General features: G+C 45.8%; 2 protein-coding genes across 2 annotated transcripts; both read left to right on the top strand.

Moving 5' to 3' along the window:
- The first annotated feature begins 30 nt into the window (after positions 1-30).
- On the top strand, positions 31-4,437 carry NDUFS3 (NADH:ubiquinone oxidoreductase core subunit S3). The gene is made up of 7 exons (XM_066187929.1): positions 31-134; positions 245-307; positions 1,072-1,169; positions 1,431-1,580; positions 2,395-2,520; positions 2,811-2,930; positions 4,187-4,437. Exons 1-7 carry the CDS (start codon positions 89-91, stop codon positions 4,352-4,354), a joined length of 771 nt encoding a protein of 256 aa, XP_066044026.1. The 5' UTR covers positions 31-88; the 3' UTR covers positions 4,355-4,437.
- A 4,919-nt stretch (positions 4,438-9,356) lies between these two features.
- FAM180B (family with sequence similarity 180 member B) lies at positions 9,357-13,315 on the top strand. The gene is made up of 3 exons (XM_066186880.1): positions 9,357-9,537; positions 11,397-11,464; positions 11,965-13,315. Exons 1-3 carry the CDS (start codon positions 9,357-9,359, stop codon positions 12,406-12,408), a joined length of 693 nt encoding a protein of 230 aa, XP_066042977.1. The 3' UTR covers positions 12,409-13,315.

Raw genomic sequence — 13,315 nt, 5'->3', positions numbered from 1 at the left:
TCGCGCGCTTCCGCCCCCGGGGGAAGCGCGGCGGCGGCGGCGCTTTCCGCTTCCGCCCCGTGCCCTTGCCCGTCCGTGTCCCGGCGGGATGTGGGCGGCGGCGGCGCGGGGCCTGGCGCGGGCCGCGCTGCGAGGTGAGGCCGCGGGGGCTCGGGGGCTGCACCGGGACTGTGCCGCGGCCGCGGGCCGGGCCGGGCCGGGCGGTTGGCGGTGGTCGTTGAGACGTGTCCGTTTCTCTCCGCAGCTGGCGCGGCGCCGGCGGCGGCACGGGCCCGGCTGGCGGGGAGCTCCGCCGCGGACACTCGCCGTAAGTGCGGGGCCGGTTTGGGGGCGGGGGGCCGAGGGGCCCCGCGGCGTTCGGCTGTGCCGCTGCCAGCCGGCGGGAGGGCACCGAACCGCCCCGCGGACGTTCCTGGGCGGTGGAACCGCTTTAGTGAGCGTGTCGGGAAAGGGTTGGTCCGGTCACCCGAAAACCCCAATTGCGCAGAAAAGTGGCTGTGTTGGTAACCGTGCTTGCTCTGCGTTCCTGCCTGCGTCCTTTCTTAGATGCAGGGCCAAGCCTGCTTTTTCTGCAAATCTGTGCCTGGGCAACAGCTTCACAGCCCCTCATCGCTCTGACTCTTAAAGGCTTTAAGTCGTAACAGTGAAAAACCCCACCTCAACAACGTCAGTTCCTAGACTGTTTTGATTATGAGGGGCCTGTGCAGATGTTGACACATCCAGCAAACCCAGAAAGCAAGGCCCTTTCTAGACTCAGGTTGAATGACATGAGTGGTTCCTAAGTTCAGATTGTTCTGTCATCTCTGCTGCCCACTTTTTCATCTGGCTATTTACTTCTCCATCATCTTATTGGAAAATTCGTGGTGCTCATTAGAGTCAACGAAATTTTAGCACTGGCACAAATTTCCTTCATTATCCAAGTGTCTAGTTCCACCTTCTGTGTAACATGAGTATGTTGCTATAGTGTAGTCTCTGCTAGACAGCTAGACTTGTTAAAGGGAGTTACCATCTTCTTTCTGTAGCTTTCTGTATTCCTTGTCATAATCTTGGAAACTTTATTTTTTTTCTTAGCTACTGTCAGACCAAAAAATGAAGTAGAGCACAAGCAGCTATGTGCTTTTGGGGAGTACGTGGCTGAGATTCTGCCCAAGTATATCCAGCAAGTACAGGTAGGTGCTGTTCAAGAAATTGTTCTTGTGGCAGGACACGATCCACTGAACACACCACTTTGTTACCTGTTCAGAGAAGTTGTTCTGGGGAAGAAAAATGGTCAGAATTACATGAAAAGTACTGCTGTTGTCAAGCCCCATTAAAAGTCCCTTGCCTTTTTGTATATGCTGTGTCTCTTTGAGTGTTCTGCTGAAAGCAGCATCATGTTCGTCCTGTTGGTGTTTGTACTCATGCCACTCCCACTGTTCTGCTTTCATCAGGTGACCTGTTTCAATGAGCTGGAACTTCTGATCCATCCAGATGGGATCATTCCTGTCCTGACCTTCCTTCGTGATCACACCAATGCTCAGTTCAAATCCTTGGCTGACCTGACTGCTGTTGATGTCCCGTCTCGGCAGTACCGCTTTGAGGTAGGAACTGCTCCTTGGAGGGCTTCACAAGTGCTGATGGCTGTGGGTGCTGTTGCAGCTCTGACCCCTTTCTTTGGTTTCTGTCAGTGAGAAAAAAATTTCAAGAGTTGTAGATACAATTCTTTAGGTCAAAGGCCTTCCTCCAGTTGCTGAAGAAGTGGAATATTTTTTAATTCAATATTTTTCTTTCAAAAATCAAAGTACTAGATTCATAGAAATAACAGAAATATAGACCCTAATTTATTCATGTTTTCCAGTCACCAAGGCAGTATCAAACAAGGCTTTAAAATTCCTTACAAATTTTTGGGATCCTTTATTCAGTGTGCTTGTAGTATATATTTCCTCACCAGAGATTATAATACTCCTCATAAGCAGCCTTTGTACTAGACATCATCACCATTGAAGTTGGAAATGTTCCCTGGTATCCAGCTCCCTGAAAATTAGGTGTATTTTTTCTTAGCTTTCTCCCACTGATAGTAATTGCAAGAGTGATTGATGGCCATTTTCTTTGAGACAGATCATTGTCAAGTGTTTCCATCCCCTCAGTAGATTTTTTTAAGGTTTATTATCTCTCTTTACTTCTTCATCATCAGTCATGGTGTCTAAGTCTCTCCTAACTTTTGTGACACTTCTAAGGACCAAAGTGATAAGCTATTGGAACCTCAGTCGTAGGAGTGTCTTTTAGTGGCTAGCTCTGAAGTGCTGAATATGATCCTGCTCATAAAGAGTATTTGAAATAGTCCTTGTGTGGCTTTGCTTAGGCAGTGGTGTACTGCAAGGAGATCCATAAATGCTGCCTGTTCCTCTGCTTCAGATTGTGTACAACCTCTTGTCGCTGCGGTTCAACAGCCGGATCCGTGTGAAGACGTACACCGATGAGCTGACACCTGTCGACTCCGCAGTGCCTGTGCACAAGGCAGCAAACTGGTATGAAAGAGAGGTGAGTGTGCTGGTTGCTTGGGAACAGTCTTTGTGGAGAGAGGCTGTATTTTCCCAATTAAAGTGATTCCCCAACACCCTCAGGAAGAAAGAGAGAAGTGTTTTTCCCTAGCTGCCTTTTCAGAGTAGGAGATAAAATGATGTTTGATTTGCTTTTGAATGAATTCCTGCATCAGTTTTGCTGGCACTGTACAAAGCCAGGCATGTAACTGAAATTTTATGGACATAACGTGCAGGTTTTTGGTTTTTTTTTCAAATACAATTCAACTAACTTGGCTCCCTTTCATTCAGGTTTGGGACATGTATGGTGTTTTCTTTGCCAACCACCCTGATCTAAGGCGAATCCTCACAGATTATGGGTTTGAGGGCCATCCATTCCGGAAGGACTTCCCACTCTCTGGTTATGTGGAGGTAGGAGATGCAGTAATGACTAAAGTTACCAAGTCTCTCCAATGCACTTTCCTGAGTTCCAGCACAAAGATGCGACTGCTTTACAATCACTTGTCTGTATTCCAGAGGAATTGTATAAATCTGCATAGAAATTTGAATTATCACACAAAATATCATCCATAATAAGGCAGCCTACACTGGAGAAATGGAGCAAATATTATGTGCTCTATACCAAAGATACTTGTTGGGCAGAGAAAGTGCTTCTGCTTTCAGCATGCTTTCTGGAAGATTAAAGTTTCCACTGCAAAACTGAGATGTCTAGAAGGATAAAGGACTGAATAGTTTTTGATTCAGTTAGAACTTCACTTCGTTGAGAGTGTTTGTAGGCCCAGATTATAAAACTGATGAAACTGACTCTTGATGTTTATCATTTACCTCTGTATGCCAACCACAGGCAAAATGAGAGTGTTTGGAATCTATCTAGTTTCAAATGACTGCCCTTCAGAAGCAGGTGTATTTGGTGCCGTGTTAAGACTGAATTGAGTCTCAGAAGGAAGCAGTGAAGTTCTGCAAAAAAGAAGCTGTTTTGAGAAATGTAGAAATAACAGTCCTGTAAGCAAGGATAAGGCAGCATCTCCTGAGCAGGGGTTCAGAGATCCGGACTGGCACAGTGAGGATAAAGCAAGCCAGTCAGAAGTGTCTGGTACTCACTTGCATTCCATCCTGGTTTTCTTTTTCTCCCCTTGTTCTGAGTGTTACGCTAAAAATTAGAACAACTAAAACAACACAAATGCCATATTGTAAAGATTCATGAGTGTAGTCCTCAGCCATGCAGGCCCAGGATGGGCCATCTTATTTCAGTGACTTAGGAGAAATTCCTTTGTCAGTGACTTAGGAGAAATTCCTTTGTCAAATGACAAATTTAGTATGTTATTGAACTTCATGTGGACTGTTAGGGTGGGTGCTCCTAATTCTGGGTGCTTAGTCATGATACCTGAGGGGCATGGTAGCAAAGCAAAGAGAAGGGTTTTCTTGGACACTTATCCAAGTGGACACTTAGATCTCAGTAGCAGCTAAAGAAATCTTGTTTAGTAATGAGAACTGAAGCTGTGGCAGAGGCCTGTGGGCCTGTGGTTTTTCCATGGCTAAGAAATAGAGTTGTCTGCACAGAGGGTGGTCTGGGTCATTCCTGGGTCATTCCTGGGTCATTGTGCACAGCAGACATACTGCAGGAGCAGGGTGAAAATGACTGGCCTGTGGCCTTTGTGCTGTTCCAGGTGCGGTATGATGATGAAGTCAAACGGGTGGTGGCAGAGCCTGTGGAGCTTGCTCAGGAATTCCGCAAATTTGATCTGAATAGCCCGTGGGAGGCGTTTCCTGCCTATCGGCCAGCTCCAGAGCCCCTGAAAATAGAAGCAGGAGCCAAGAAAGAAGATGCCAAATAGCAGCAGAAGGAAGTGGATGTGCAGCACCATCCTTTCTGTTCTAATATAGTATTTATAATAATAAAAATTGATATGAGATACTTGCCTGTTGTGATCTCGTGAATAATGTTTTCAAACTAGATGAAGAGCACAAGGCCTGGTAATGCTAATTTACAATCCTTATGATCCAACTGGTAGATGTTTATCTGGTGCTTTGAGTTGTAAAATGGGGGATTTGTCTTTTTGGTTTGCAAATTGAACAGAGTGCAGGCATTGCCTATGGCTAAGTGTTTCCTGAACACTACTACTGCCAGCTGTCCCTGCAGGTAAAAATCAGAACCTGAGCACTCCCTAGGAGACTGCACTCAAGCAGCTGTGGAGTTTGAGCAATGGAACAGCAGTTTCTTAGCTCCACGTGGGAAGAGGGTAATAATATGGCAAAAAGGCAAAGCCTGTGTCAATGGTTCTAGTGCAGCTCCTGTCAGGACAACACAAATCTAAGTGGGTCTAGACCAAAACAATTACGGAAATCTCTATTGTTTCCATGGGAATTAGGTCAGTGCCTTTTCTCCCAACAGGAATTGCAGGTAACCTCTGATGTGACACTCCCTCAATCTGGCTTTTTCTTCACAATCAAGCAGTCTTTATTTTCTCCAGCATCTTCAGCGTGTGCTTTGTTTCTTTTCCTGCAGCCAAAAATATACCCCTCCCTTGTCTCATAGACAAGAGTGTGTTTCTTTTTGTCAGTATTCCAATTATTTTGAGCTCTATGATACAACAGCATTACCACTTTCTTTGCTCTTGGGGAAAATATTTTTTTTCCAAAAAAGCTGGAAGAATGCTGTAGTTCCAGTCCACCCACCACCTGTTTGAATGGGATTACATTACAGCAGTCATCAATTAATAATGTCACTTGTCCTTGGTCCAGAAAACAGCATAATGCTGTTCTGCATCAGAAAGCTGACTGACTTCGTTAAGATCTGAAAATTGTTGTGTAAGAGATTTCATAGAATAGTTCACAAGCAGTTTCTAGAGATTCCCTGAACAGATACTTAAGCTTTTAAATTGTAAAAGCACTAATTAAAATAGGGGTTGGGGGGAGGTTAGGGTATGGGATGGAGAAAGGGATACAACAATAATAAATTTAGTTAAGAAACCTTGCTTTCTGTGACTAGAATGTGATCTCTTTTCAAGAATAAAGACTGAACTGTATTCTAAGAATTAGGTTCCCTTGTAAGCATGGGCTGGTCAATTTTTTTTCTAATTAATTTTTTAATTTTGTTTTAGCTGCCGTGGCCAGCTGTGTTTGGGATGTGACTCAACAATGTTGTCTGGTTAAAATAGATAGCATTTGCCACTCACCTTAGAAGTCACAGCTCTGCATGGGAGGGAGAAGTGAAACAGACCAGCAGAAGTTTGGGGTTTTATACAATTCTTAGTTCTACATTGGATCTGTCTTCAATTGAGCAGATTAAATAGAAAATTTAAATAGGATTAAATAGGAAATTAACTTCTTCCTACAAGATGTTCCACAGCTGGTTTTCTTTACAGTGGCTCTCATTGCATGCTGATGCCTATTGTGCAAGACAGAAAAGTTCCTGGTGCCACTTTTATCACCACGAAAATTCTTTATAAATCACATTTCCTCTCCATGTTCTCCATCCCAGGTTGCTTGAGACACCACATCAAGACTTACGGTCTGTATATTCTAAAAAATATGCATTTCCCAGTACAATAAGTCAGACTGATGGTAGCAGGAACACTAGGAAATCTGCCTTTTAAAATTAATGTTTGTGCAAAGGGAGAATTTGATTGACATCAAGAAATGTCAGACATGATGCCTGTCAAGTTAGACAACATACAAGGTTTGCTCAAGAATGTGTGTACTCAAAAAGTAGCCAGCCCTGTGGGAACAGCTATTGGCTCCAGCAGGTCGTTAATATGTGGAATAGTTGCAAGTGGACCTGAATCTCTTCTCATTAGTGAAGCTTGGGAAATCAGGAAGGCTGCGATTTACTCACCTAGGCTCATTATCTCAGGGCACAAGAGGTTGCATAGCCTCACAGAATACTTGTGCACTTTGCTTCCTCCACTGCTCCTGAGCTCCAGAGGCCATTTTGCTCATGGAGCCTGCTCACTCTGGGTTCCTTGTGGCTGGTGGGCACTTGCTTTGTGGTCTTCCAAATCCTCTGTCCCTGCCTGCTGCATTCTGCCAGCTTCTGCGGGTTTTGTTTGCCTGGGTTGGATTCCCCAACTGCAGAAGGATGTGGGATGAGATGTAAGTCAGATGTAGCTGACTTACAGACACACTATACAGAAGAGAGATTTTCTGGTAGTGAAGGGACAGATTGACTTTAGGTGATGACTCACAGTCACCATGTTGAGCTTCTCCAGCTGAGTAGGTTTTGCTGGTGTTTTCCAAAACTCTGGCATTTCTCCCTACAGCCAGGCAAGCAGACTGTCCTCCCTGAGGATGTGGCTATTGGTGGTGTCAGGGTGTTCACCCACCTCATGAGCAGTAGGTGCAGGGGGATGGGCTCTCCCTGTCACTTTTACACAGATGATTACTCCTTCAAGCAGTAGATGCTGCTCACAAACTGAAACAAAAAGGCAAGGAAAGCATCCTCATAAAGACTGGCAGCACCATACCTGGAAAATACCGGTATTACAGTGGTCCTGTCTGGTTACAGTCAGTGCTTCACTCCTGCTTCCCTCAAGGTTTTCTTACTTCTTCCAGTAAGTTACTCCAGTAACTTACACAACACTTTTTTCTGGGAGCCACATAAGTCCTTCTTCCTTCCCCTCTTTCTTCAATCTTCTTCCTTCCCTGAGCATTTGCCAGACAGCCCCAGGCTGGGGAGCAATCTCCCTAAGTTCTGGGTGAGGTGATCGAAGGCAGTGATTTCTTCAATTCTGTAAGCAGAATTTCCCTTTTGTGCTATCTCCCTGAAGTCCTACTTCAAAGAAACTTCCCTCCTGAAGAGGCTCTTCTGGTGCCACACCTTGTGCCTCAATCAGCATCCAACCGGTTCCTGCAGTTTTTGACCGCTCTTCTCGTGTCTCATTTCCCATGTTCCTGCTCCAGGAGGTCATGGTGAAAAAGAAGAAACCAGCCAAGGTGTCCCTGCATAAACCTGGCTTGTGACATTTTGAAACTGCTCCAACAACAGACGGTATGGCCAGGGGAGTGCAGAGTGGTAGGGTTGTGCTCAGCTGTGAGTACCTGGCAAGGACAAAATCCTTCAGGAGTAGCAAGGTGCACTGCCCAACATTGCAGTTGTACACGCAGGGACTCTGTGCAGCTGTCAGAAACTCAGCTTTGTTTCTGTGCAAGTGTTGCTGCTGTACAGAGAGCTAAGGAATATGTTTATTATTCTGAAATTGCCTTTCTTTGTGGGACAGTGAGGCAATTCTACAAAATTCCCCTAGCTCAAAGTCAGCATCCACACTGATGCTTGTCCGTCATCTGCCACTGTGTCAGTCATCTGAGCACAGCCCCCAAGCCTCCTCTCTTCTCCCTCCCACCAACGTGCCTGTCCTCCTCTAGGCACTTCAGCTGCAATCTGTTCCTAGGAAATTCTCCTTTGACAAAATCATGTGTATCTCCTACAGACATTGGCCAAAATCCTGTTGGGCAATCCTCTTCATGTCATGTGCTGCAAGTTAAAGGGAGGCTGTTTCATGGCCCACGAAACACAGGGGTTTTTCCATAGCGGCTTCTAGACAAAATCATGTGTACACTGTGGCCTAAAAGGGACTCTGGCACAAAGCAGAAGGTACATCAATCTCACTGCACAGATGGGCCATTAGTGTCTGCCTCTTGGGTAGCTTGCGATTCAATTTAATAAAAGAAGAAAAGGATGCAACTGAAGAGTAAGCAGCAGAAAATAATGAAAAACAAAAGCAGCACAGCGTGACTTGAAGATACCTAAGGCTATGACAGAAACACAGGTCTTGCTTTGAATCCAAACTGAGGGGAAGAGTGGTTCTGGATATTGTGGGCCTCTCTGTGACTGCTCCATTATGTGCTGCTTCTCTTGGCCGGTGTGAGTCCAGGTATTGCCAGGTGCCGCTACAGATCCTGAAAATTTCAGAAGATTTGGTCCTTTGCACACAGACAACTTACCAACCAGGACATCATCCCAGCCCTTAGTACACTATCTGGTGACACTATGTCCTGACTGATGTTCTGTAACTTGCTGAGCAAGGGATGTATTTCAATTCTCTCTTGTCTAGTCAGACTTCTTTAGTCCTTATTTATACATATCACTGCATATTTGTATAACCCTGGCATCACACACTGTGCCATACAGAGTAGAAATACAGAACAGTTTGACTGGGGACTTTGCACTAATACATGTGTAAAGATGTGCAGAGAGCAGATACTTGCTGTAGAGTGAATCTAATGAAGTTTTGTCTATGTAATTTAGAACGTCTAAGGCAGACTGTGCTCATTGTAACCCCGAAGTCCACTCCCAGGAGAGGACGATGAGGTGCTAAAGCCTGAGCCACTTTGATACTTGGTGTTTGTTAGGTCACTGTACTGAGTTCTCCCCCCAGGGGGTTTGATACAGAACTAAACCAGTGACATTTCTTGTGCCTGCTTGTATGTTTTGGCTGCTACTGCCCTTCCATGGATCTGCAGTCTGCTAGCTTTATCTGTTTGTGACATTCCAGGATTGTTTTCAGATTTTAAAACCCAGAAAAAAACCAAAACTGAATGAAGCCAAGGAAGCCAGCAGAAGTGTCGCAGTATGTGACAGAGGCATTGTGCAGAGATAGAAGGGACTAGAGGGTCCTCCCTTCTTAAGAGGCAAACATATGTAGTGGAATTTCTTGCAACTAACAGCTTCCTAGAATCATTGCAGGAGAAAGTCAGCCTTTGAAAAGGAATCTTAAACAATTCTGCCAAAAACATCACAACAAAGTTTTCCAAGTTTCCAAAATATGACGGAAAATATCCTCGGGGTCAGCAAGTTGAACTGCAAGCCCTTCCCAGGGCTGTGACCAGAAACACAGGAAGATGGATCCATTCCAGGAGAGGCTGCTGGGATCCGAAGCAGCAGGGGAAGACGCCCCAGCGAACTGCTGTGGCATCTGTCGCAGAGTGGGTGGCAGCTGCTCCGGCAGCGCTGCCATGGCCCAGGCACACCTCAGCTCCTGGCTGCTCCTCTGTGTGTTTGCTGCATCCCAGAAGCTGACAGGTAGGGAGCACATCTGTCAGCGACACGGCTCCTTGGCTTGGCAAACCTTTGTGCAATGCCATTTGTGCGATGCTTTGCCGCTCCTTCAAATGTGGCCCGAGGGCTCAGGCAGCTGCATTGGCACGGGAGAGAGCCTGGAGTCCAGCTGGTGGGGGGGTTGCTGGTGGGGGCATTCGTATCTACTTGCAGGATGAAGACCTGCTGCCGTGTTTGGTGGCAAGGGGAGGATTTTCTTGGGTCTCCACTGAAAAAATAATCCCCTGCAATAATGTTTGTGGATTTTCTATACATGTTCTGGGAAACAAAACCCCACCCAACCCTGTTGAGTGATAAAATAAGTAAGGATTTTTCCCTTCCCCAGAGGGTATTTATGTTATTATTTCAATACGTTATTTGTTATGCTTGGTTAAATTTTTCTCTACTCAAAAATCCACCACTGTGTATATTTATGAGTTACTAATAACGGCAGTTTGGCATCTATTCAACAAATACACTGACTTTGCAGCCAGTCAGACATCTCTCAGGAGATGGATCTGTGAATCTAGAGGATCAGTTACTAGAGACAAGACCAGCAAAGAAATTTTCAAATGATATAATGCTTTCACCTGAGCTAAAAGCCTTGCTGGTACATCCATAGAGGAGTAGGAAAGAGAAGCTACATCCCTGCTGACATTCCAAAGCCACAGCTGGCTTGGATCACAGACCCTGCAGCTGTGCAGAGAAACAAACCTCTGCAGCCTGCAGGCTGGCAGTGCACTTCTCCAGGCAGCTCATACATCTCCCTGGAAAGGTCTAATCAAAAATGGAGATTTGGAAGTGTTTTTTTATATGCACCTGGTGACTTTAACTCTGGAGTATTCAATGTAAATCCTCACCTTTTTTTTTTTTTTTAAATATAAAAAAGCCCTCATCCATTTAAAAATGAAAAAAAAACCCTCATAAATGTATCAGAGAGCTTACTATTTTATATTAGCTTTTCCCTTTTCATGTTTCTTAACCTGAAGGATGAGTCTGTGAGAAGTAGAAGAGGGTCTTGGCTACCTCATGACACTCGTAACACAGAGGAGGGAGGGGATGTAGCCTCTCTCTCACAGTCCTGGACCAAGACTGCTTGTGTCTCCTTTTTCACACACACACACACACACACACACACACACACACACACACACACACACAAAGAAATAAAATAAATGCAGTCAGTGAAAGTACTGTAAGTATTAGGAAATGAAAATCAAACAATTCTTAGGATTAATGTGACTTTCATATTCAAAACCTGCCATTCCTCTGGCCTCATATCCATTTTTTCCAGATTACATGATGTCATGTGTCCTAGCAAGTAATTAGCTGGACATCAAACGAGCCATAATGGATCTGACAAGGTGTCTTTTATTCTCACACTCTTCCAGCAGCAGAAGCTTAGGGAAGAAGTAGAAAACCAGGATAAGCATCACTTTATGTTTGTAGCAGCAGCTTGAGGAGCCTGGCAGCACCCTCCTTTCATTGGACAGCATTACTTTCTCCTGCAAAAACTGCCAACCAACCAAACCCCATCTGTTCAAACCCCGTCCATTCTCAGTGTGAGAGGCTTTCCTGCTGCCTGTCAAAGCAGTGCCTTTGCTGCTGTACGCTTTAGCTCTGTTGGCAGGACTAAGGGCCGTGATATCCAAAACCTCGCCTCAACCACTGCTGCTTCTCTTGAAAAGCTTGTTTTGCTTATCAAAATCCCGTGGTCAGCATCTGTCGTATTTGGCAAGCTGAGATGGTAGCTCAGGAATGTTGAAGACGTTATTGACAATCAAATGGCAAAAACAGTAAACAGGAAGGTCTTGTGCTACCAAGCTGTGTCTGATGTCTTCCAGATGAACATCCTCACAGCGGCACCAACACAGCCCGTCGTGGCCCAGAGGACGCTGGCATCATGTTAGAGGTCTCCTGAGCACTGGGGGCCCTGGGCCGAGGCACTGTCAGTGCCCATGCTCCCGCCCGCCTGCACGTAAAAACTCACCCGTTCTGTTTGTTCTCATGCCTGATGGATTTCAGGAGCCCCCGGAGAACGCCTCGGCGATGCCTAATGGCATTCGTGCTCCCTGCTGCCCCAAGGGGACTCTGCCCCACGCCGAGGCGCCTCACGGGGTGTCCGCGGTGGGGCAAGGGACCGTCCCCGCTGGGTTTGGGGGCTGCCCGAGGGCAGCGGGGAGGTGCTGCAGGCGGGACTGCGGGGGACAGGAGGGCGGGAGGCAAGAGCTGCATAGGTCCCACGGGGAAACGAGGGGCTGGTCAGAAACAGGGTGTGGGGATGGCAGAGAAGACTTGGAGTGGGACCCGCCCGAGGTTTGGCAGCAGGACGGAGGGCTTTGCTTTGCAGCGCGTCCGCGAGCGATGGAGCTGTGCCGGGCTTTGCGTGACAGTGCTGCTCCTCTCCTCCAGATGCTTTGGGGAAGGCTGGATATACAGGCCAACGGGACAATCCGGCTGCGGGATGAAGAGCTGGCCTCCCTGCGCCCGGCACGGCGGTTCCTGCAGATTTTAGAGGAGGAAGTTCCCAAAACACCGGCGGAGATCGAGCAGCATCTGAGATATTATTCGCTGACTGACACTCCCTTGCCTCCAGTAGAGTTTGACCGTCTCCTTTTCACCAGTGTTTACAGTGCCTATCAGGTTCGCTCCATGCAGGGTCTGGATAAAACCCCCTGGATTAGCTTTTTTTCTCAGCTGGCTGATGAAATCTTTCGTGATCTGTGCAAGGGGCTCTGCCCTGCAAATACCACTCTCCTCCAGGCGTCCTGGCCTTGGAAGGAGAAGCCTTCCCATTTAGCGCCCCTGAAACATTTCTATCGCTCTAACCTGGCCAGGACCAAGAGTGACACCTAATGAGGTAACCCATCACAGGAAAGGACACACCTGGCTTCAGCAGCATCCTTAGTCATTTTCAATGCTTTCCACAGTATGCAGGACTTTGTATAAATATGCCACACCTTTTTGTCCTGCTTTCTGCACTGTGCTGGCAACCCTCTCAGGATTTATGCACAAGCTTTTATTTTTAAATGAAAAAAGGACAAAACTGTAAAGTGCTTTTCTCCCTTCCCTGATTTTTTTGCTATGTGGGCTGTGCTGAGGGGGGCAGTGCTATTTAGATGTCTTAAATATCTTGATCACTGATGCTTAGGAAAGATGGCTTGAAAGCATTTTTCCAGGATATTATGCTAGTGCCATAGCTGACTTCATTTCAGATAATTCAGTTCACTCTCCTTATATTCTCCCTGTGGTGAATACAAGATACAAGATCTTTTCTCCTCCCCGGTACCAGCTAAGCAGGTTTTGTTGTGTTTCATGATATAGGTCACATATTTAATTTCATTTTTCTCCTCATGTGGCATCCTATTTTACATGTCAACAGCAATTTACCATCTCATGTATTCATTTTTCTTTAAAAATTAACCTGAAAATGTATGTATTCCATGGAGCTTACTAGTATTTGCATATCATATTTACACATATACACAGCTTTGTTTCAGTTATTATTTTGGAATATACTTCCTGAAATCTCATTTAAATTCTGAAGTATCCTGACCTAGTTATTTCTTCAGCAGATTTTGCCTCTCTTCTGTAAAGTTCTTCTTTTGTACAGCTGTGGCATATTACAAGCCAAACATAATAAATACATAATCTTTACCCTCAAAATCAGCAATATAATTACTTTATAGAAAGACATCATTAACATTTGTCCGTCATAAACACTGCAGCGTGAAACTAAATAAATGTAATTATCTCCTCAGGA

This window comes from Chamaea fasciata, unplaced genomic scaffold (assembly GCF_029207755.1).
Source record: "Chamaea fasciata isolate MVZ Bird 193981 ecotype frontalis unplaced genomic scaffold, bChaFas1.0.hap1 SCAF_7, whole genome shotgun sequence".
Taxonomy (NCBI): domain Eukaryota; kingdom Metazoa; phylum Chordata; class Aves; order Passeriformes; family Sylviidae; genus Chamaea; species Chamaea fasciata.
The sequence above is the reverse complement of the archived record's forward strand: the minus strand, read 5'-3'. Positions and strand labels throughout refer to the sequence as shown.